General features: G+C 35.2%; 1 protein-coding gene across 3 annotated transcripts in view; it reads left to right on the top strand.

Annotated features, from left to right (window-relative positions):
- The window catches only part of LOC149063901 (adhesion molecule nephrin-like), a 479,700-nt gene that overhangs the window by 442,806 nt on the left and 10,476 nt on the right, over nt 1–26,418 (top strand). For 2 of the 3 annotated variants that reach the window (XR_016195721.1, XM_089254947.1), the window contains exons 12-13: nt 8,780–8,853; nt 21,828–21,949. Coding sequence is in view for 2 of the 3 variants with exons in the window: in XM_089254947.1 (XP_089111073.1) it covers nt 8,780–8,853; nt 21,828–21,949 (196 nt within the window). In the remaining variant the exon portion in view is untranslated. Of the gene's footprint in view, nt 1–8,779; nt 8,864–21,827; nt 21,950–26,418 lie in introns of those variants that run through there. The other variant, XM_089254948.1, reaches the window with a different exon arrangement.

Genomic DNA, 26,418 nt, shown 5'->3' with positions numbered 1-26,418 from the left:
TATTAACAAAAAACGTGTAATCAGCGTTTCCACGGGAGAAAAAAGGGCTTATTAAATTCTTGAAATTACTTGAAGATTAAGGAAAAAAAGAATTAAGCTAGCAATGCATAACGTCTTTGTTTGAAAGAAATTATTATTTTTTTCATAATTTTTATTTTTAGTTGCAATTTATAATAGCCGGTATTTGAAATCCAAGGGAACAAAGAAAACTTTCACAGCAGTTTCCTGTTCCGGATTTTTTTTCCCCCGTGTAAAAATGAAGAGAAAAAAATTTAACGACCGGGTGTTCAGAAAATTATGATGGAAGTGCGTGGGAGGTTCTCTTTGTTTCCATCTCATACTTATATACCGTACATGCTATTTTTTCCCCTCCGTCGCCCCCCCCCCCTTTAAACTAAAAATTACACTTTTCACGCCTCTTTTCACAAAAGGAACTATTTCTAAGAGTTGCTCCGCCTCTTTGAAATGTTCGCGGAGATAAATTAAAACACGCACACATCAGCATGCACAAAGAAATGCAATTCATCATCTTTTCCCACTCGCCCCCCCCCCCCCGGACAACATTCATAGCACGTAGAGCGAAATTAAGCTTTGAATAACGTGAAACCGGAGAACTTTTAACGGGAGCAAGACAACAGCTTTTGTAAAATGCAGCTACGGGGTAGTGGGAGGATTTGCGTACGTGAGTGTGTACGCACGTGTATGCGTCGTATACATACGTTTACGTGCGCTACGGATTTTAAGTCCCACTCCATCCCACCCCGTTCCAATAATAGCGGACTTAGCTGATTGTTTAGAATCCATTAATCAGGATTTTCACCTTCCGCGTATCTTCGCTTCCGTAAGAAGATAAGATTTTAAAGCTCTCTGTATATATGTGTTCTCTTCTCCGAATCAAGAGCGAGGAATCTTCATAAAAATCTTCGAGGAGGTGATTTTCAGTGAATAAGTATCAAATTCGTTTCCGAAATTCTAATTTTGAATGAGTTTATTACTGTTGTTGGGAATTTATTCTAGTGTGTTTAGAACGTGTTCACATCGTGGGAATGGCGCGATTTCATCGTGGTTTGGAACATTTTCAGGGATTTTGAATTCGGTTGTATTTAGTTTTTCTAGGAAAACTTTATTTACCCTCCCAGGGTGCGCACAACACGATGTGCGGCAATCATCCCGTGATGATTTGGAAATTGTTATCTTAGGATGAAAATTATTCAATTGTGACGTATAGATGGCGTATTATATTCTGGTTTTTATTATTGTTATTATTACAGTCGAATCCCGTTTCAACGAATACGGTATAGCGAAAAAAATCTCGTTTAATGAACACTTTTTCTAATCTCCCATAAAAACAGTACCAAAAACTTGGAATTCCTTTGCAACGAAATTTCGTTATAACGAAGTGATTTCTCTGGTCTCTTGGAGTTCATTACAATGGGTTCGACCGTACTTCTTTATTCTCCGACTGGTATGTTTGTACTGTACGAGATGGTGTGATTGAGCACTTATAGGGGAGGGGAGTACACAACCTTTTCAGTCTGCTGACCAGAAACTGCTATATAGTGTTTTACCATATGACCGGGATTTTACGGGATATTCCCGTAATTTTATCCCTTACTTCTTAAAATGTCCCGTTTTTTCCCTCATTTTCAACGAGACATTTTTCTTTTCAATTGAGGTTATTTTCCTGACTAAAAATTATGTGATGGTGATTATGACTCTATCAAAAATAATTTCTGTTATATTCATCATGATTTAAGTACATTCATCTCGCATATTTGTCAGCTGAATAATTTTCCATTAAAAAGATCGTTCGAATTACATGTTCGCTCATTCCAACTTGTAGTAGCCCTCTATTTTGTGCTATTGACGATTTTTTAGCAATTTTTAACATAATTGGGAACTTTAATTTCTTCCGACATTTTTTACGGCTGTCAATTGTAACTTTGCATGCCTTTGACAATATTTTTGGTTCTAATTCGCAACTCTACTTGCATTTGATAATTTTTTTTTTTTTTTTGGCTGAAAGTAGCAACTTTACTTGAAGTTGACAACTTTTGTTGTTCTAATTGGCAACTGTGTTTGCCTTTGATGATTTGTTGGCTGTTATTGACCCATTACTTGCCTCTGTCAATTCGTTTTGTCTGTAATCATTGTCATGCTAGGGAATGTATGATATTGTGTGTATTGATACTTTTGTACCAGAACACCTTTTGTGGGCCGGATGAAACCCTTTGACAGCCCACAATCGGCCCGCGGGCCAGAGGTTGTGCACCACTGTAGTAGTCTGTCTGTCTGCCTCCAATCACTAGATTATAGGTAATTTTGAATTCGAACCCACATTTGCGTATGTATCTTAGCCTTTTCTGTGAATGTAATTGAATTCAGAAAATCTGTGAGTTTCACTGCCATCTATCTTTCAGGAAAAAAAAACAGTAAAGAAGGAAAAACTTTTTTGTCCCAGTGAAAGAAACATTTTCAACTATCCTTGTAGCCGAAAGGTTAAATGAACTATAATATTTCAAAGAATATATATCACTAAAATAAATTGCGATTGATCAAAGAAATATAAAAGCCTCTAGAATCACCAAAAATGATTGGGTCGTTGCTAGATTATTGAATCTGATGGAACCTATCAGGAGTTACTGGTAAAAGCCGGATATGAAGACCTGCATAGGCATCGTAATGAACAATAATTATTAAACATTATGAACAAGTTTGATCTATCATTAGCAAAACGCATAACCAACTTGTAATCATAATTTTTTACACAGTTGGTAATTGGTATTAATTGGCAATATATATAGTATTGTATCGTGATAAGTCGGTGATGATTATTTGATAACCCTTCTGCAAAAAACACGTGCTGGCTCAATCATCGGTAGAATTAAATGGGCTTTCTCTCTCACGGACTGGTTTTGCAAATTGATTTAATAAAAGGCCCAAAATAAGAACGTTCACAAACGTTTTCCGATTTTCACCACTCAATAGAACCTATAATTAACCTTTTTTCCACGATAATGTATCGATATAAAGCATTATGAAACGTAAATCTATGGCATATTTTTTATATATATATGGGAGAAAAAAAAATCACTAATATCATATTAAGGTAATATGTCATATTCAGGTTAACGAGGGAACAAAAAATTAATGAAGAGAACATTTTAAAATCTGATCATTGCTGGGAATATTAATATAAAAGATTTTTCCAACTTTTAGTAGACTATCCAATATATGAGAAACATACTTAGAGATTTAGAATACATATATGTATATACTGCATTTACTTTAATATATTATACGTAATATATTTATTTCATAAATAAAACGATTTTTCTCAATATAAAAATTTTTTTTTTTGAATTCTTGTGATTTTTCCCGATATGTTTAGTGTGTAGTTTCGAAATCGTCTTATCACGAACAAGAATATTCATTATTCATTCATCTTAAGTAATATCGCGTGATCTGTCCATTGTTTTCATCGGAAGTTTTCAATTTCTCGATAAAAGATTCAAAGTAATGTATTGACTGTTGTCACGTTAGTCTAGAAAGATTCAATTATTTCTATTTTAATTATACACTGTTCTGTCAAAATTTAAGTTTTTTTTCCCCCCTCCCTTTATTATTATCATCGTGAAGCACCGAGAGCGAATTCCATTCCAACGATGAAAACTAAAACGCAAAACTAAACATATATCACACTAAACACATGCATACATTCAATACATATTTCGCTGTTGCTCCGGTTAATAGAAATTAATGATAAATTATATTTGTTTTATTAATATTTTGTCTTCTTTTTAACGGAGCACGTTTGTTAAGGAAACATTATATACAAGGAAAGAGTAAAAAGGAGAGAAAAGCGAAAAGTTTCGCATCGTTTTTAACTAATTATTGTTATTATTGCTTTTTAAAAAAAAAAACAAATTTTTCTTTAATTTTTATCAAAACTGCTGGCGTCGGAATTCCCCGGTTCCGAATCGTTTGCAGGTAATTAACGACGGTAGTTAATGAAGCTTGCATGCAAAGAATAATTATTGTGATAAATCATTAATTAATTTTTCCTTCTACTGACCGTTACGCTTCACGACCGAGGCAGATGTTCGGAAATTTCCGAAGATAAAATTCCAAGTGAAAAATCCGCATCGTGACGCTGTATCCAGCCCTCAGGAGGTATTTTGTCTATTACGGTGAACGTACGAATTTATCAGGGCCGTCACGTGCTGCATTTACACTGAGTGGCCACTTCATTAAGACCACCTCGGTGAAATGTATTTCTTTGGGCCGTCTTTTGCCTTTTAACCCCTTTACCATCGCGGACGTAATATTCCGTCCAAACGCCAGTGGAATAATTTCAATCCAGTTCTGTGTGTTTTCTTTCCTCTCCCTCCCCCCGTCATCACCATCGCGAAGCTTTATTGTAAAATTGCACCGAAAAGTTGTTTTTCCCCCTTCGTTCTTTCTATCCCCCCCCGTTAATGATTTTTTCCCCACCACATTTAAACTATAGCGGAAGGGAACACGTAAGGTGATGGGTGCAGAGAAAAATTTCTCTCTCTGTATACTCTCTTATATCTATTATGTATTATTATTTCTTATACCTATCTATTTTTTATACTATATATCTTTCCTTTCTTCTATTTTTCTTTCCCCTCCTTAGGGGTCATTCAAGTATTAGCTCAGCATCGAGGGGGGAGGGGGTTTCGAATTTGCTGACTTTTGATGACAAGAGGGGGGAGGGTTGAAGATTGCTTACGTCATCAACTACCCCTTTTTGAAGATATGAAATATTCTAAGCTGCTGACGGGGTGGGGAGGGGGGGGGTTGCTGATTTTTGCTGACAAGTGGGGAGAGGGTCAAAAATGGCTGAAAATCTGCTTACGTAATACTTGAATGCCCCCTTACTTGTGATTAGGTAAGAAAAAGGTTACCACATTTATCGCCAGTTCGTCAAATGTAGATTATAAGAATGTGTTGCCAAAAGCTGAAACGCCTAGGGTTTAATACGGCGTTGATTTTTTTTTTTCGGCATGGACACCAGGAGATGTTGATAGGTCGAATGTGAAATCTGAAATCATGCTTGATGAATAGCAGTACCCAATAGTGTGAGATTCTACGCTTGTGTATCCAGAATTCTGATGGCTCTTTCAACGTCATCCCACGAATGCTCAATGGGATTGAGATCTGGGGATTGTGGATACCACCTGAGCAAGTAAACACTCTTCTTCATGATGCTCAAAATAATCCTGAACAATACTAGCAGTACGGCAGGACATATTATCTTGTTGAAAAAAACCATCGCTATTGGGATAAACCATCAGCACAACAGAATATTGTTGAGAAGCAACGGTGTTGATGTCTTACTCAGACGTTCAAGTACATGAACTAAAATATGCCGGGAAAACATTCCCTCAAACCATCACATTGCGCTGCCAGCTCGAAGGGTTGTGGCAATGCATTTCAGGTTCATGTTCACATGTTGAAGTCGTGATTCATCGGACCACACACATAAACTGGCTTTCAATTATCCACTTTCCAATCCTTGCGAATTCAAGACACCCTTTCTTGTCAGCTTCAGGCAGAATCGTTGTACGAACTGGCCTTCGGCCTCCCTATCCAAATACGATCTATATGACCATACGTTCCGGGATAATCCTGGTATTTTATGTTTTCCTGGTCGATATTTGCGAAATTGTTTCGGTTTTCTCCATTTTGTAAACCGAGTGTACTAGATATTTTAATCAAAAACACGGGTACAGGAAGTTTTCATAACTCAAAAACTATGATTTGACGTTTTGACCTAATTGCTTTGAGAATGAGATTAATTTCAAGTAGAACGTGGGCATAACCTGTGAGTTTCACCGGAAACCCTGTTTTGCCCATATATATTTCACGGGGTAAAAACATTCAGAGCACCAAGAAAAATGTGTTTTGGTAGTAGATTTCCCCTTCACTTGAGGGATAAAGTATGGGGGGGGGGGAGCGGGGGTATAGAACAAAAAAAAAGTTGAATCGATTAATAATAAAAATATTCGTGAATAATAAACTATTTTGGTGATTCGTGAAAACGGTTACTTCGGGAATTTGAAAATTTTATTCGATTTTGTGTCATAGTTGACAACTCTGTAACAATTTGGTAGGTGTTTGGTAACAATTTACGATGTCACGTATTTTTCCGTATTTGCCCCAATCAAATTTCCCGTATTTTGCACGAGCGAATATGGTTAGCCCAAGCACGATGCATTGCACGGAGAAGAGTGAGCTCAGAGATAACTTACGATGATCTTTGATTAAGATTTGCCGCAATATGCAGCATGCTGCACTATTTTCTGTTTCTGCTGTTGTCTAACAAATTAGGGAGACTCTCAGTTCCATCCAAGCATTTACCAGTCCGTGACGACCACAAGTTTCACATTGCCTGATAATCCAGTCTTTGAACACTTCAACTGCAGCTTCTCTCGAATATTTCATAAATGCAACAGTTTCGCTGATACTCGCTCCATGGCTCCGAGCTCTTGCAATCATCTTTCATACACAGTCAGTCGAATCAAGCTTTTCCCATACCTTCACAAGCAATTCACCTAATAAGCCTGTCTCAGGAACTTCAACTTTCCTTTTCATGCTATCCTAGCCCTCCAGCAGCCACAGTGTGACGTCATAACTCATTGGCTTAAAACTTTCAGGTGGCCATGATAAAGTGGCCGCTCAGTGTATATTTAAATGAACGCATTCGACTTCCATTACTAATAATCGATGAATAATTCACAGAAATAGATATGAATGCTTCGCACGTATTACGAGTTCTAAAAAGGTATTTTCCGTTACTTAACTCTATTGTATGATGAGTCTAGTTCAAAAGTAAAACCCTTTTCAAGTTACATATAATGCATCAACAAGTATTCATTGTTTGAATGGCGCACGAGATTAAATGTTACATTCTTATTCAGGCACTTATTGTTTGCATAGCTGGATATTTCCGTATAATATGGATATTTGGGAACCGAAAAGCTTTTCACACAATACGTTCTTGTATCAGAATTGTTTTCTCTTTCAGCGAGTCTGTGGCGATGAATATGAACTGTCCTGGACAAAAGATGTATTTGATAAAAGTTATTCAAATTTTACCAGTTATTTATGCTTAGATATCCGTTTGTTTCCACTAATATTGCATAGTCCGAACAAAATTTACAAAAGGACTTGTTGTTATATATCTTATTTTTCGTGATGCAAACTTGAGAGGTACGTACGTAAAGGATATAGTAAATACATTTTCTGCGGGAAAACTTTGTGTGTGTCTCGGATACTGATATATAATTTTATTAATTTTTTATTTATTTTCATGAAATATACTACGAATGTCTATTCCTCTGCAATTAGTAGCAATCTGTGATTTATTCTTTGTTAGCACAACCTTTTTTTGAATAGGCTTTCATAGATGTGGCGTATGGTTAGGAACCAGAACTTAAAAAGAGCTCTTTTATTAATATCTAAAAGTCCACCTACAAATATGCCCGACATCTTCAGAGCCGGAAGTGACTGCCGAGTGTCAATAAACAGCCCTCCTTCGGCTCCGATAGCTATAGTTTTGCTGTAATTGAATGGATTTTGGATGAGCATTCACGATTGGCGGAGGGCACCGCGTCAAAAAATCGTCGATGAAAATATAGCAGTAAAAACATCGTCGCCAGAAATCTAGAAAAAAAATCAAAAATTTACAGTATTTTTTTCTGTATATGATGAGCTGAATCATTAAAAGAAAAAAAAAATCGCAAAATAAATTTCGAAATTCGTGTGGAATAAGCAACACTCCGACTTATCCCTAGAATATTTTCAGAGATCTTGCAACAGAAATGTCGTTACTTACATATTATGTTGCCGAATATTTTCGAAGTGGTGCAGATCCCACCAAACTTCCAAAAATGAAATTTAAAACGTGTTACACTTAATGCGGGCACGTAAAAATGTTCACTTGTACTCAAAGACGATATTTAGCGTCCCAGCATCACCTCCAGACCAACCGTGACTCCTGCCTGCTCTGTACCCCCTAGGGGATAGAATCTGGTTCGTCTCAGTCTCAGAATTATATCTCCCCGGTAGCTCGGTGGTGTGTCGGGTCATCATGCTCTTGCGTTGGGTGACGGATCAGCATGAACAGCGAGCCCTCGTGAAAAAATATAAGTGAAATCTCTCTCTCTCTCATCTCTCATTCATTAATTTTCATTTTAGTTTATATTATGTATGTATATACTATATACATATTTTAACTTTTCATTCGGCCATGTTTCGTCAAGCGATTTTTTGATGTAAATCCTGCAGAATAATATCATAGGAATGGTGTTGACCTGTATGACACCCCTATCAGCATTCGGCAGTTGCTCTTAGCTCTGAAGATAGCTACCACATATGCGGATGAAACGTCAGAAATTATTTGATTTTTAATATTTTGAATTTGGAATTGATATTAAGAATCAGGTTCCAATTGCGCGATATTACGTAATCTTTATTTTGGATAATTTAGATGCCCCCTAATACCATGTCCCATTTTTGTGATTTCGACACAATTTCTTAGTTTACCATCAAACGCCCTTGTACTTCAGGTTCGACATTCAACGACAAAATATGTTTGGCTTGTTTCATCAAAGTTTGCCCCAATAATCTTCAATCACACTGCATCGTGGAAAAATAATCGAATTCAAAGTTATTGTTGTGTTGTTTTTTCATATATTACAGAAACAGTTTTTTTACTTCATTGATTTTTACATAGCATTTTGCATAATAGATTCCCGAAGTCAACAAGCAAAGGATTTGAAGACGGTAACCCCTATGTTTACCACCCAAGAAATGCGCCGACAGGTATGCTGAGGTGAAGTCAATTCTTCTCTCATTTTATTTCCTCTTTTCCTCAAAAATATATACATATCAGAAAATATTTTACGACAATTCGTCCAATGTGAAATTATACATTTTAAAACTTTCTAATCATAAAGGTATTTCCGCTTTGCCGCAGTATATTCCCTCCGTATATAAAAGACTTAAACACAGTCGACTGGGGAAAATATTCATCGATCAATTAGAAGGCGGTACCGATGGTGAAATCTTTAGATTAACTCCATGGCAATTGCAAAATACCATTCGTGTTTGCATCGGTATCTGCCAGTGAATGCTTTAAGTGACTAAAACCTCGTGAATTCGACAAGGACGAGATATAGATTGCATTAAGAGTGTAAATATTAGTCAAAACAAGTAATTTCAGTTGATGGTTCTCTGAGAAATAAAGCAGCTTTAATCATAGTTATTAGTTTGGAAGCATGAGAGAGGAACACTTTTGAGCTGTGGAAAAAAGTCCTACCATCTAAAATCTGAAATTGTTAGAGCGAGATATTTCACGAGCTTAATGGAAACTTCCATACCTGCCTTATATGTTTATTTAAATGACTACATGTCTACATTAGTGTACATAGTATTCATATTAAACATAATTATGAGGTGTAGTAAGTTCGAAATCCTTAATGAGTTAAAAGTTTTCTTCTACCAAATAGTATCGAAATATTTTCAAAATAAGTCTCTCTTCGTAGCGAGCAGGCAGACTTCAAACATCACACATACTTACCAGAAAAATTCTAGCAAGTACCACCTACAATTCAAAATATGTAAGGTAGATGACAAAAGCACCGGCAAGAACACGAAACAAACACATATCTAACAGCATAAATACGCGTTAGAGGCTGCAGATGCAGGCACGCGCACGAACACACACACTCATAACACACGTCCGGACATTTCCGTCAGAAGAATGTGCACGGAATGCATGCACGATTCTGTCAGTATGAATGTAGTGGAAATCGTGTGCAACAAATACAAACCCTCCCGAATTGTTTGCAAATGACGTCGAGTTACTATCTCTTGAGAATATGGTATGATTTTTCGAGGATAAAATTTCGGGTTCGAAATATGTCATATGTATAAAAAATAAAGAAATTTCCTTTTTTATGTACACCAAAGACCAAACCTTACAATTATTGACACTTTAGATCGCACTCTGAAAAGTCATTCACAAAAAATCATATTTTTAAGGGAGTTGGTGCACTAGCTTGGCATCCCATGTTTTCCTACGCGAAAAATATTCTTCCTTTAAGGAACATTAGAAATTTTTCTATTCACTTTAACCACTCAATTCGAACAACTCTGAAATACTATGAATATTTATATTATATAGTTTAATACGAACATCTAGGATTTTAATTGTGGGTTATTTTTTTATCGAATTTTAACTTCAACAACATGCAACATTTTTTTTTCAAAAGTCACTAAAAATTTACCCATATTTTGTGTCATGAAAACATTTTAAATGATTTTGATAAAACATCCTCATGTTAAAGCATGTAAAATAATATACGTTAAAAGCCATATGAAGTTTCAAGACATTTTAATGAGTGGTGTTGTCAAAAACGGTCCTTATCTAACGAAAAACGTAGTTTTGAGAAAAGATAATTTTAGTATAAACATTAAGATATATAATGCCTACCAGCAGTTTATATTAAAATATTTTAATAATAATATTAAAATATTTAAATATATATAATAATATTTAAATATTAAAATATTTTAATATAAAACTATTTTAGTTTACAGTCGGGCTTTTCATAAAATTTGGAATGAAGGGCTGTTTTTCAAAAAGGTAAATAAAGGCTACCCATCAATCATAATCAAATTTTTGAGTTCATATTTATCTTTTCGGACCTTTCAGGTCAAGATAAACGACTCATTATCACAAAAAAAACGAATTTCGAACATAGAAGAAAATTTGATAATATTAGGAAACCGAAAATTTTTCGGAAATGTGCTTTTAAGAAAATTTGCTTGCACCCCCCTTAAATGCAATCAATATCTATTCAGATATCAAATATATAAAATCACTATGTTTGACAACTTATCACTGTCTTGGCAAGTTATTGATTCAAAAGTTGCCATTTTTAGGGACTGTTCACAAATGCAATGTACTCAACCATTTTATTTTTTTATTCACTATAAATATCAATTACCAATTGACAATTATCGAATATCAATTACCAATTGACAATTACCGAATATCAATTACCGAATATCAATTACCAATTGACAATTACCAATTGACAATTACCAATTGACAATTACCAATTGACAATTACCAATTGACAATTACCAATTGACAATTACCAATTGACAATTACCAATTGACAATTACCAATTGACAATTACCGAATATCAATTACCAATTGACAATTACCGAATATCAATTACCAATTGACAATTACCGAATATCAATTACCAATTGACAATTACCGAATATCAATTACCAATTGACAATTACCGAATATCAATTACCAATTGACAATTACCGAATATCAATTACCAATTGACAATAACCGAATATCAATTACCAATTGACAATTACCGAATATGAATTACCAATTGACAATTACCGAATTTCTACAACTTTGAAATTTATTCACGTTTCTCAATTTAAGAACCATACCCTCAATCATTGGCGATAAATGCTGAAAACTTCAAATTCAAATACCTTCCTGAATATTGCATATTAAAACATGCAATTTTTTAATGACTTCTCTGAGTCGCATTTAAATTTCACTGACTGAAAGTTTTAGGACACACATGGTCTACATAAAAAGTTAATTTTTCTATATTGTTATGTGCACGATCCATTGAGAACTTTTGAGACATTTTGAGCACCCACACATCATTTGAGAGCGTTTTGTAATTGAAAGAAGTGAGAGGGTTACAGAGATCTCTACTGAGCAAACAATTTGGTACAGCCTCTATATCGTAGATAACAACAATTTACGGAATGCACTATATTCGTATTGCGAGCAAAATTACTTTTGTTCTGCACTGAATTGCACTGTACCGTACAGTACCGTGCACACTATGTGATATGCAACTGATTTTAATACATTAATTATTTTATAAGAAAGTTCGCTTCTTGACATACGAATTTTTCATTATATAAGTAATTTTCAGTTACTATTTAAAACCGTTTCTAATTAAAACTCGAAGTGCCATTACAATTCTGTTGTGTTTGGTCAGAACAGGATATCTCCAAAAAATGGCTTTTTGATCTAAAAATAAGTTGTGATAATTATAACTAATTAGAAGTGAGATAAAGGCAGAAATACGTGCGTACGGCTAAACAACATGCTGATGTGTGATATTTTCATTTGTATTTATATGTATGCTTTATTTTTGATTTTTAAATGACAATGAAAGTGCTTATATCTCAGAAATGTGATTTTGGAGTTATGTTCTGACCACAGAATTATATTTTCGGTATTTATTTTAAAACATTTCAAGTGTCAATCAACTTATGTCCCTCAGTCTAATATCTTATCAGTGCCAAAAAGAATGTGGTTTATGGATAAATATGGGAATTGTATGTAACAAAGCTCTTTTTTGTCTATTTTTTCAAAAAATTGCATCAATCGGAGAATATGAAACTGAGATTTTATTATGGGAAAATTTATTCTTTCTTACATGAATAAGTGGCTGCAATATACAAAATAACCTCCAAAAATTATTTGCAATTTAGATCCCATATAATAATAATAAAAAAAATAACTTAAATGATTTAGAATGAAAATACATGTAAATGACATAAAATGAAATTCACCGAAAGATACTATCGAATTTCAAAGAAAAGTGAAACTTAATTTCCTCCGAATATATTACTGTCTTTTCCTCTCTGAAGTAATTTATCCCATGATGCGGAAAATTATCAGAAAATTCAACCTTATCTGCATACCATCTTCGGAAATAATAAAATTTTAAACGCTTTATTTCCTTCCAAATTGCATTTAATTTTCTTTTGATGAAAAGGGAAGAAAAAGAATAAAAAACGATGACTTAGTTAAAATTTGTCGGTGAATATGGGAACGAATCCGACGTAATTTTATTCTCATTTTTGACTTCCATTAAAAAAAAAAAGTAATAATAATAATAAAAGAAAATATCTTATGAAAGAATTATTCAGACTTTTTGACTTAATATCTAAAAACAAAAAGGCCTAGTTTTCCTATTCCTTCTCTACCTACGCACTGATTTCTGGGGGGAAAACGAGCCGGATTTTAATTAGGAAAAAGTCATTATTCAAGGAAATTAAAGCTGCAATTCCTTTCTATTCTTCTTTTTTTCCTGTGCTGATTTCCGAAGGAAATTAGATTAATTTCATTCAGTTTTGGGGGCTTTTTCCTTTTATATATATATATATATATATATATATATTTGTGTTCTTTTTAGTCTCGGCATTTCCATGTGATTAAGTTTTAAGGGATAATGGTCGAAGGTGGATCTCGAACAGTCGGGAATTGGATTAAGAATCTGGATTATTTGCAAGGTGATGAGAAGAAAGAAACTTTGTTCGGTGTAATCGTTGTTATCTCTCCTCAATTATGATAAATTTGTTTTTATTCGTTGAAGTACAAAAAAAAAAAAAAAAAAAAAAAAAAAACACGCCGTACTCAACTAGTTCAGAGATTGTAATTATGATTAAAAGTGAACAGAAAGCAATTCCCCGAATTTTGTAAATTGGAAATAATTAGGAAGATAACTAAATTGATCGGAAATGAGAGTTTCAACATAATAAGACAGATTAATAGAATTTTGTTAATTTAGTTTAATTAATAACGGCGTGCATACGTGCATACATGCACAAGCGGTATTACTAGAAGAATCGTTCGGGTTATTATTTATACTGGCAGCGTTTCATAACTGTTTTGATCCCAAGAAGCAGTTAAAAGTCTGAAGTATTTCGACGGTCTACTACTTCGCAGAATGAGTAGTGTGACCGTATAGCTGGTGTTCTACGGGACATTCTTAAATTTTTGGTTAGACTGACTTTTAAATGTGATTGTCTCGTTTTTCAACAAAACTTATTGAAATTGTTATCTTTCTTAAGATAGAAAATGAACGAAGATAATTTTCATCACTTATAAAGAGTATGTGTTGATAATTAAGACTATAAAAATATTATATTAATATTTCTCACGTTAAACGTTTCTCTCCTGAACTACATTTCAATTTACATTACAATCTCCTATATTCCTTCGTTTACCTCTCATAGGTCACTTTCTAGCAATTTCAGCTAGAACGCGTGACTTTGCAGACTTATGACCACGTTTTCTGGAGACACAATTACAGACTTTCCATATTTTTCTAAATTCAAGAGCCCAATTTTCCGTATTTCCCTCAATGAAATGTGGTCTCTTGGACTTGAGATGTTTGTGCAAAATAAATTTTCGTTCCCTGTGATTTGCCCTTAATTTCAGTAATTTTAAAAATAATTGGAAACTTTATTGAGAATTAGATCTATATACACTGATCTTATTTATCTTGGAGAGATATGACCTTCCCCGATGTTATCAGGCTGTTACTTTTCATTTTAACATAAAAATGTATTGCTACTGCACTATTAGTTTCACAATCAAATAATTTTGACTCAATTACGAACCTCTGGTCTGCGGACCATAGGTTGAGAAACGCACAATCTGCAGGATCCTTTCATAAACGCAGAAACAGTCACTGTCTGTGCATTTGAGTCTGTCAACTATTTAGCATATTTCAGTTCACAGTTATTTGGAGTGCAGATTGTCCAATACAACATGGATTTGCGGTTTCGGTTTTCAAAGGATATAATTTCAAAACTGGTAGAACTTGTGTACACGATTGAGAAAAGACGATATATTTTTATTAAAAAGGGGATATCTAGGAAAGGAATAGTTTGACTGATTTAATACGAAATTTTACCGACATATACGACATTTTGACGTGATCCTTTTGGCTGCGAAGAGATAGTTTGGACAACCATAGATGTCTGTGGAAGATTCGAACGTGATTTGTAGAATATATTTTCTGCCCATATTTATTCATGGTGGGTCGGATTCGCATTGAAAATACTAAGTATTATGCAGTGAGTCGTAGAGGCTGCGGCATTGCAAAATATTCTTGACATGTCAATCACTAATCCTAATATGGCTGACTCTCACCTTTTTTTTTGTTGTTATTTTATTTTCCGAATTCCATTCTGATTTCATAGTGGGTATGGGATTTTTCTTACAGATAAACAATATCTTTGACTTTAAGGTACCTGAAGCAATTTTTTTTCCATATTACTCCCTCAATGAGATGTTATATGTATATACACAATGTCCCCTCATAATAGGTGGTGGAGGAATAATATATTTTGGCTATAGGGTTTGGTTTTACTGGGATATTTTGAGGGCTAAGAGAGAAAAAATGAAGTGGAAGGGGAGCCATGACAGGTGGTTAAGAGGGTCACAAAGAGCTCAGAAACAAAATTATATGTGAAGAAATAATCCTTAAAGTGAAATATGATAGGAAAACGCTTGACTAATTTCATAATATAGCAGAACTGCTCAAAAACTAGGGTCATTTTAGTGCATGGGTCTATCCGGGCATATCCTGGGAGGTCTCATTTCATTTGATACTGATGATACAAGATTAAGCATCGAATATGTAAGCTCACTTTCAATTAAGTATGGGACTTCCAAAACATCATTTCATCCAGGGGTCCATAATGTCAAACGGCCCGAAATGGAACTAGGACATTTCTTTCTAGCCCAGTTATCTGGAGACAAATCTTATTTACAAAATGTTTGTTCACAATAAAGTATTTCTTCACTATAGTTTTCACATTCGGTCCTTATCTATCTATGAAATTGAAAAATCAATTGAATACGTAGAAAAGTTCTCTCTGCTGGATGAGCATGGGAGACACCAGTCAAGACAGGGAAACCACGAGAAATATATGCTCCAAATGAAGGCATAGGTGAAAAAAGGTTTGGTATTCTATAAGGACTGCAGACTCTTCAAATATTCTTGGCGCAATTCGGGAAACAGAATTTCAAATATTCCAACAGACGCTACGAGTTGTTCATTGGTGATACAATTCAGAATAAATTCTAGCTTTTACGTCCAAAGTCATACAGTCGTTTCCAGGTAATGTGGAAAATTCTGGAAATTTGGCGGAATTTGTTTTCGTCTCCAAATTGAGAAACAGAGACCCGGGTATTTAGATTGATCAGTCACCTCACTAGCGCTCGCTACGGTGGTCGAGTGGCCACAGTGACGGGCTCGCATCGAGAGGACCCAAAACCAACCATGACCCCCATAGGGGATACAAGCTGGTTACCCATAGGGTTAAAGTACGCTACACGTACACGAACATCATAACGTGTGCCAATTGATTAGAAGGTCCGCAGAGAAATATGGCCGAGGCACATGTGTGGATCAGTAGTAGTCATTTCACTTGCTCAGAGAATAGCACTGACTGTTGGCTTTGATATTTATAGCCTGTTTCAAGCATGATATATAAAAAAAATCACTACCCATCTCCACCTATGTGAGTGTATAATGTTTTATATTGCATATGGAACGGTACGAGTTTCCAACAACTGCAATACGAACTTGGGCAAGGGAAAAAAACCCGTTAAAGAAAATTCGTGCTTCTCTGATGGTCTCTATCTCTCTTTTGAGTTCTTCTGGACTAACTTCTCTTTAAGGATATAATCGATCCGTGTGGTGGCATTGAAAGCAATCAAACCCGTATGTGACGACCCACTTTTATGTTTTTGGAAACGATATCACATTTATGGAGAGGTTTCTACGTAAACAGGGAATATTTAAACCAATGTACTTCTTTCACTGCTGGTCCGCCAATTTTGTGTGTGTCAGAGGAATAAGTAATGATGTCCTGAACATTTGGAATGAATAAGTTCGAATTATATTCATTTCCTGTCTCGAAATGTTTGTATAAAAGAGGAAATGCTCATAAATATTGCTTGAAATAAAATAACTTTCAGAAAGAAGCTTATCGCTGGGAATACTGATCCCGCCTATCGAATAAAACTAAGACTCTTTTAATAAATTATTGAAGTAAAACCGATGCTTGATTTGTAACCGGTGTGATGCATGGAAAAAGCGGTAATATAATGTGAGATACTATATTTTATTTTTTCATATTGCATAGTAGTGTAAATTATACAAAAAAACATATTAACCGGCGCATAAAGTTTTTACCACAATGCACCTTAAAAATAAATAATATAATATACTAGCTATAATACCCGGCGTTGGCCGGGTTTTCTTCAATGAGGCTTTTTTAGATCACGCGATATCTCCCTCTTTCTTTGAGGGACATGCAAACCGTGTCCAAGTTAACCAATATGGCGACTTCCTGCACGACTCATGAAATAAACAAATCTAGATTTAAAAAGAAACGTAAAAATATATATATATCTATTCTATAATATAAAATCACAAACAAACTCGAAAAGGGCCTGTTGCTAAGCAACCGAGTGACGGAAGTGGGTGAAATTTTTGAGTGACGGAAACTCTGTTACGGAAGTGGGTTCGATTCATATATCGATATTAACATTCATATATCGATATGATATCATATATCGATATTGGGTCGATATTCACATATCGGGACCCATTTGACCCATCGGGACCATGTTATGTGCATGTACCAAGAGGCTCCTACATCCTACAGCAGAGCCCTTAGGCTGGAATTTAGATTTCGAGCCCCCAAACCAGCTTTTCAGGGGCCCCTCTGTGATTAATTTATAGTGTGAAAAATCAAAAAGTGATAAGAATCGTTGTGGCCCCTGTCAGCCCTTCCTTTGTGGGGGGGGGGGGGTCCATGCCGAGAGGTATATATATGTATAATATACACACACAACAGCAGTGCTCCCAACACAGGGTCGGGGTACCCGGGGAAGATTTCACGTATAAGTAAAAAGTTTTCATTTCCAGGGGCCCTTGATGGATCTCATTGTTTTCTTGCTGCTTTAACGTTGAAAAATTTCGATAGCGGAAGCAAAAGATATATCCAGTCTGGGGCCCCACCAAAAGTATGCGAATTGGTGTCCCGGGTAATTGGTTGGGGGGTCCTGGATTTTATTCGTTGGTAAAACGAATACAAATGAAAATTTTTCATGGCACTCGCTCTGGGGGATGACCGACAAGCTTCCAAGTCGGGGGCCCCATGTTTACAGGTTTCATTTTGGGTCCCCTGGATTTTATTTGTTGGTAAAACGAATACAAATGAAAATTTTTCATGGCACTCGCTCCGGGGGATGACCGACAAGCTTCCAAGTCGGGGGCCCCATGTTTACAGGTTTCATTTTGGGGCCCTGGACGAATCTCATTCTTTTCTGTTGTAGAATTCGCAACAGCGGAAGCCCGAGATAAAGCCAGTCCGGGGCCCCGCCAAAAGTATGCGAATTGGTGTCCCGGGTAATTGGTTGGGGGCCCTGGATTTTATTCGTTGGTAAAACGAATACAAATGAAAATTTTTCATGGCACTCGCTCCGGGGGATGACCGACAAGCTTCCAAGTCGGGGGCCCTATGTTTACAGGTTTCATTTTGGGGGCCCTGGATTTTATTCGTTGGTAAAACGAATACAAATGAAAATTTTTCATGGCACTCGCTCCGGGGGATGACCGACAAGCTTCCAAGTCGGGGGCCCCCATGTTTACAGGTTTCATTTTGGGGCCCTTGACGAATCTCATTCTTTTCTGTTGTAGAATTCGCAACAGCGGAAGCCCGAGATAAAGCCAGTCTGGGGCCCCACCAAAAGTATGCGAATTGGTGTCCCGGGTAATTGGTTGGGGGCCCTGGATTTTATTCATTCGTAAAACGAATACAAATGAAAATTTTTCATGGCACTCGCTCCGGGGGATGACCGACAAGCTTCCAAGTCGGGGGCCCCATGTTTACAGGTTTCATTTTGGGGCCCTGGATTTTATTCGTTGGTAAAACGAATACAAATGAAAATTTTTCATGGCACTCGCACCGGGGGATGACCGACAAGCTTCCAAGTCGGGGGGCCCCATGTTTACAGGTTTGATTTTGGGGGCCCTGGATAAATCTCATTCTTTTCTGTTGTAGAATTTGCCACAGCCGAAACCCGAGATATAGCCAGTCTGGGGCCCCACTAAAAATCTGCGTATTGTGTCCCCGCTACTGGATGTGGGGCCCTGGATTTTATTCGTTGTAAAATTGATAAAAATGAAAAATTCTCACAGGGGGGTGTCCGACAAGCTTGCAGGTCAGGGCTTCATGGAAATGTTGGCAGGTTGTAATTCGGTGCCCCTGAATGTATCTCATTGATTTTTGTGGTTTAACATTGTAAAATTTGCAACACATCGGTAGCCCAATATATATCCAGTGTGGGGCCCCACTGAAATTCAGCGAATTGAATCTGGGGACTCCCATGGGGAAGTTTTCTGGGGATACTTGATGAATCTCATTTGTTTTTTGTTGCTTTATTATTATTTTCATTAAAATTCGCTTCTTCAGTAGGCTGGTGCTTTCACACGTCCCTTTCCCCTTTTCCATAGCACGCTGATGAAGTGGGACGAAATAAACAAGATATGTCCGGGAGAGAAGTGGGGGGGGGGGGGGTTGGCCGCCAAAGGCGGAGGGGGGCAGAGCCCCCCTAGTATATATATATATATATATATATATATTTTTTTTTTTTTTTTTTTTTTTTTTCTTTTCAAAGAGTTTTAGGTATTTCGATCCCCCTCCCTTTGAACTTCTACTTCAAAAAATGCAAGCTGTGGAATTTTTTCGATGTGATGTACTTTTTACGGGTCCATAATTAATTTTAAAGCATCCTAAACTATATGAATTTATGCAGTTGATATTGAAAGACAATACGGAGACATTAATGTTCATGCTTGAGAAGATATAAATAAAAATTTGAAATCAATGTTATTGCATGGATATCCAACTCGAAAGTAGGTCCGGGGCTAATTACTTCCTATTTTATCTCCTGGGCTTCGTATATCTCTAAGCGAACTCAATATTTCAAAAATCAAGAATTCTATACAATTTTTAAAATTATTGATGTGACAAAAAAACCCCACCTAATTTCCGCATTTCTACATTAAAATCGGCAATATTAACACTGATTTCTATGAGGATCACCCTTTTTCTGACCCTCAAAGTGATGCTGATGATTATGACGTCATTCAAAAAGCCTCATTACTGAGAGTATTGAAAATGTGGCAAACCTAATAAAGGCACAAACTATTATTCATATTCTGGCACCGTTGAAGAAGTGACAAACCATTGTAAAGGCATATGCACATCTGTAACGCATTGCTAGGTAACCAAGGTAACCAAAGTGAACGTTGCGAAAGTGATTGTTGAGGTCCAAAAACCATTGTTGGCCGACAGTTTTTTGCCCGTTTGGGACATTTGCCCTGCTCTGACGAAATTTTAAGGTAGCCTATCGTTCAAGTCGGGTCCTATTTGGTATATATGCAAAATTTGGCGACGATCGATCTAAAATTGTAGATTTGTATAGATAACATACACACACACACACACACACAGAGAGAGACAAACACACAGATATACAGAAAATCAATTTTATATACATAGATGATACCGTATATTATATTTATTTTAATGGTACATATTTTTTCTTGAAATCAATAATAAATTTTACTCGAAGATTTATACAGAGAGTATTATTTCTTTTCGATTGGTGACAGAATGGTCGCAGCTCAACAATGCTGTGCACGTGGACACTAATAAATACGAAATACAGGGTGTTCCAAAAAGTATCACCCGATATGAAATGCGTATATTACAAAAAATACTGAACACATTGATATTTTATATTACATGGCTAATCAAAGTTTCTTTTACAAACTAAATTAAAGGTGCTCAATATGCCCACCTTGGAATGCAAGGCATATGTATATACAGTAGTCAAATTCGTCCTAAACTTTTGCGAGCATGCTTGCATCCACTGCTTCCACGGCTGCTGTTATGCGTATCTTCAGTTCGGCTAATGTAGCTGCAAGGGGGAGGCACATAAGCGTAGTCTTTTATAACCCCCCCCCCCCCCACAGGAAAAAATCGCACAATGTAAGGTCTGGTGATCTTGGAGGCCAGTGATGTTTAACTGAATCGCCAGGTCCTGTACGGCCAATGCATCGTTTAGGAACGCGATTGTTCAAAAATTCGATTTTCCGCGAAAAGCGAATCTTGACAAACACTGAAGTGGAGGGCGAAGAAAGAACGTTAGCGCTACCTGTCGGCAACTGCGTGAAACTCGAGATTTCCCTCTTTTCACCTATACATTATTCGATCAAAACGGATTAAAAGCTGAATAGTTACGATTTTTTTTAAATCGGCTGATTCTTTTTGAAACACCCTGTACAATAAGTCAGGGGATTTCCCTTATGGGAAATCATAGGATAGTGATTTCCTGCTATACGTAAATTGTTTTTTTTTCGTTTCGCAAATTATTTTTTTCTCATTTATGAAGAGGTACGAAATTGTTCCCTTAATTCCACTGGTCCGCAAGTAGGAAAAGTGTGAAGAACGTTCATTTAGGAGTGTTTCCCAAAGTAGGAAATATCGCCCCCGGTGGGCGAGGGAATGGTCCTGCAGGGCGATAGAAGCTGCGGGTTTATTATAGGATCCTGTGGATTCACTTGAGTTTCGGGGCGGCGAGAGAAAAACTATCTGAAGAAGGGGGCGATGGAATAATTTTGGGAACTATTATTTAGAGTTTCACATTCTTGAAGTTACATTTAGTAATTTATAATACATGTTTTTTTTTTTGTTTTTTTTACAATTTTCACCCCTCAATATTGGAAATGATAAATTTATAAAAACCAAAATCGTATTTGAAATCATAGAATTAATAGGAAATCCTTCCATCTAACCGGAAGAACTTCTCTGATAAAATGAAACTTTTTAATGCTCCTAACCTCTCATTCATTTTTAGAGTATGTTCACCTGACGCCGAAATCAGCTTCTGAGAGGATATATGAAAGCTTGATGGACGGTAAAGAAACGAATCCGGGCTTTGAGAAGGCCCTGTGCAAGGTTCACGCCCTGAAGGAAGATGTAAGGAAACTTCTATCTTTGCTCGTGTTTAAGATTTTGAATTCATACGCAACTTTTTTTAAAATATTTTTAACTACTATTTACATAACATACAACCATCAATTTGACTCAATTATAAATTACCACCTTTCGTTGAGAATAATGAATGCTTTGGTTCTCAAATAAGATAGAAAAACCAGTTTATATTAGCTCATGTTATATATTGAGAATTAAATCGACGTTTTTGAAAGAATTACATCCCGTTCTCTGAATAAATTCTTCATCAAATAATTTAAAATTATGAATTAGTATTTTTTTGAATTGGATAATTACCATATTTTTTGGATTATCCGGTCGCTTTTGTTTATATAATAGTAATTTTAAAATCACAAAGTGCTTACATTCTCCTAAATATTCAGTTCTAACTATTCTAATACTCTGTTCTAAATATTCTCCTAAACATTATTATTTAATGTTGATTTAAAAAAAAACGAGTTTTTAGCACATAATTTAATTCATTCTATATCATAACCAACCAACAATATTGTATATAAATAAATATTTAATAATTTTCTCCGCAGAATATAAGAAAACAGTAACTACAGAAATCGTTAAAATTTTCCCCAGAAATATGTGGGACTCACACCATTGAATATGGTAGTATATTTAACAGACATCAAAATTCTTCATTTTATCATTCTTGGAAATAATAATAGAATAGAAATTATGTGATTGCAATAACAGTCATGAGGGGGACAAAAATTCCAAACAATTTCTAATTTCTGTTAGTCTCAACGCAGATTAAATTAATTGGCAACAAATTAATTGGCCACTGTCTCGTTTCAGTACGGAATACAATAAATATAGATTCCAATCACGAGTCGACATCCTAATAATTTCATGCTCGAAGAAATGACATTAGCATAAATTTCAGATAATGGTGGATTCACGTTACGATGCATTTGAGACATTGACGAATCGACACCGCGATGAATTTGAAGTCATGACGGATAGACGTTACGATGAATTCTTGGCATAGATGAATTGTCACGATGTGTTTTGACAGATATTAATCCCGGGATCAATATTCTTGTTAATTAATATCTCATAGAGCCAGAAATTAATGGATTATACGTATCTAAACAAGGAAGAGCTAAAACTACGCTGAAGTAAGACATTACTGGAATATATATAGCTCCTTCGTTTAGTATAAGCGAATGGAACATCATTTTGACGTCAATTCTCCACGGCATATCAGAAATAATCCAAGAAATTCAATCAATCCCAGGAAAAACAAGCGACTATTTTATATGCAAATAATAAAATTCCCCCATTTCCATTTTTCTCTTGAACTCCAACCCCCAAACAAAGTAAAAATAATAAAAACAAATAAATGCAAATAATATAAAAACAACGTTCTCAAAGGTCCCTGGTCCTAATTCAATCAAACGGTATAGCCTACCTCAATTTATTCGATTGAATAACATGAGAAGGAAAATTAATTGTTCACGTCACATTAATCATTAGCTTGGATTCCAATAATTCCATTCATGAATTCATGCAGGTAAAAAAAAAAGGGGAAAAAATATCTATGAAGGGAATTTCAAACAAAAACTACTTATTATTCATTTCCTAATTCGATTTCGTTGAGAACATGTATTAGTAAAAAAAAAAAAGAGGAGGGGAATATACATGTTTGAATCAAAAGTAAATAAATGAAAGGAACATCGTATCCAAGTGGCATTTATATCCTAAACAAAATTTACATACATCCTGACATGCGAGACTCTTTCTCCCCCTCATTTCCAACCCGTGCCACGTAACATGGATAGAACTTTATTTCTATCTATTTCATTTAAACTTTCACGAGTTCATTTGAATAATTTAGTATTTGAATTTCTACTGTGTACTACTTTGTCTCTATGTTACCCTCATCTCTCTCTCTTTCTAAAACTGTCTTGATGAAACTGAACAAGAACTGTTTTACGTTCCGATATGTCTCTCTATGTTTTTTTTTTCGGAAATTTTATTTTTTTCCCCCTTATCTTATCCCATATCTTATGAGGTACTTTTTTTTTAAATCTTACTTCCTTGTTCTTTTCTTACTGAGTATACGTGGGAGACATTTTTGTGTAGCGTAATACACTGCCTCAGACAAGTTTTCTAAGCTATTCTGTGCCATAGGATCGATCTTTCTTTTGCGACAGTTCCTACTTGTGTTTTTTTTCCCCTTTTTTTCTGTCTTATGGCTTATTTCATGATGAATTTACAGTCGGCCCCGCTTAATCGGATATCAACGGTTCAAGCACAAAATATCCGATTAAGCGGTGTATTCGATTATGCGAGGGACAGTTCAATTGTCGTTTCACTTTTAGTCTGTGTATGTAAAACTGATGAAGGATCAACACACTGAGTATTTACTTTCTGGAATAAAGTAGACATCGAAATGAAATGAGAACTACAACTACTTCAATACCTGAGAATTTTACCTTTTATTAAGAAAGCTAGTGCCCTCTATGATGTCAATAGAGTATAGATACAAATTAATTCGATGTAAGTGCTGAAGAGAACTTAAATATTTCGAGACCAATAGCCACTCTCAGGTCTAGGTTATTTTTCAAGTCTTCACTTGACAACATATTCAAAATCTCATTAATTTGCCATGAATTCAAAATGCTTAATTTAGTCTATAAAGTTATATACGTAGTGGTTGAATCGTACTAACAGTTGTTGTGTGAATCCTAATGTTCGACAAAGCGGGGGAACTTACTACTAACGAATTCAACTTAGGCTGAATAGAATAATATGGTTTCAAAGTAGAGCATGGAATATTTCACCAGCTCGTTATGTACATCAAGCTACAGAAAAAAATCCAATTACAGCAAGGTAATGCATAGAAATGCAAATACAATAAAATGAAATCGGATAAAATGCAATACACAGATATAAAATAAAAAAGGCAAAAGTCAATACAAAATAAGTAAAATGAAGGCCTATATAAAATCACGGATCAATTAAAAATAAAAATATATAAATAAAAAGGCACGACAATATTGAAAATAAACAAAAAAGGGAAATATTTTAACAATCGCATACAGCAAACCATTTAAAGAGGAAAAAAAAATCACTCATCAATCGGAGAGAAGAATCTTTTTAAATTTACCAATGGTGTTGAAAATATATCAATTTGGTCAAGTAAACTATTACATATAAATAACAAAATCTGTTTATAGCACAAGAAAGATCAATCGAGGTTCAAAAGTGAGCTATATGAAATAAGTTATTTGACTTGGTTTACCGGAACACCAAGAACCCTATTTTAGATAACAAAAAATAACAATCGATATTACCGTTAAGTAACCACCCGAAAAATTTCAAAAGAATGAAATTTATTATTTTTTTGTGGAGACTTTCTATTTTATCTTTCTAAATATAAATACTTTGTACGAGGATGTTGAAATATTTGTTGAAATTGTAATATGATACGTTCTGAATTGCTTGAAATAAAAATATATCACAAATGAATTTTGAATAATATCATCAACAACATTATTGTGATGAGGATCCCAAGCAACAGATGCATATTCAAGTTTTAATCGTACTATAGAGTTGGAAAGAACAATCTTTGTATCTAAATTGCTGAAATGTTTAGTTATACTTTGAAGCCAACCAAATTTTCTGTATGAATTAGTACAAATATCGTTAACATGACCACAAAAAATAAAATCAGACGTACGAATAAATTACAACCAGGTCAGTAGCGCAATATTTTCATGTGGGTGAAATGCATATCAAAGAATTTGTTTATATTGAAGTGTATGTTATTCTCGATACACAAGTGGTAAATGTAGGTTACTTCATCTTGAATAATAGAACAAGATTCAAAATTTATAATGAAGTCAATATGAGAAACAATAGAGGTCCAAGGAAAGATCCCCGAGGGACTCCATATGTTGCACAAAATCCGTCACCAAGAGACGAGCCATAAGATGCGGAAATCAATCTATTTTTTTCTAAGTACGAAGCAAACAAATTACAAGTATCATCGATATTTTTTTTTTTTAGTTTGTGCATCGATATAGAGTGGCTAACACAGTCAAATGTTTTAACGAAATCTGTGTAAATTATATCGAGTTGACGTTATATTAGTTGAATGCCTTCAAGCACCAAAAAATGATAATGATCACTCTGTTGCAACCATTTCAGTTTACACAGTCGGGTTTTCGATAAAACATGGAATGAAGGGCTGTTTTTTAAAATGATAAATAGGGGCTACCCCTCAATCATAATCAAATTTATGAGTTCATATTCATCTTTTCGGACCTTTTAGGTCAAGACAAACGACTCAATAGCAGAACAAAGACGCATAACCGCAGAAATTAACCAAACCTCCAACTTGGGTTCGATGATACCTGATACTTTCGTGGACGTTTATCCTACGGTACGAAAGGGCATCCTAGGTTTATACGTTGTGGATGTCATATTAATTT

This window comes from Pholcus phalangioides, unplaced genomic scaffold (genome assembly GCF_987345545.1).
Source record: "Pholcus phalangioides strain wild (caught in Gottingen) unplaced genomic scaffold, Ppha-v1.0 ptg000042l_1, whole genome shotgun sequence".
In the NCBI taxonomy this organism is placed as follows: domain Eukaryota; kingdom Metazoa; phylum Arthropoda; class Arachnida; order Araneae; family Pholcidae; genus Pholcus; species Pholcus phalangioides.
This window is presented reverse-complemented; position numbering and strand designations above follow the sequence as displayed.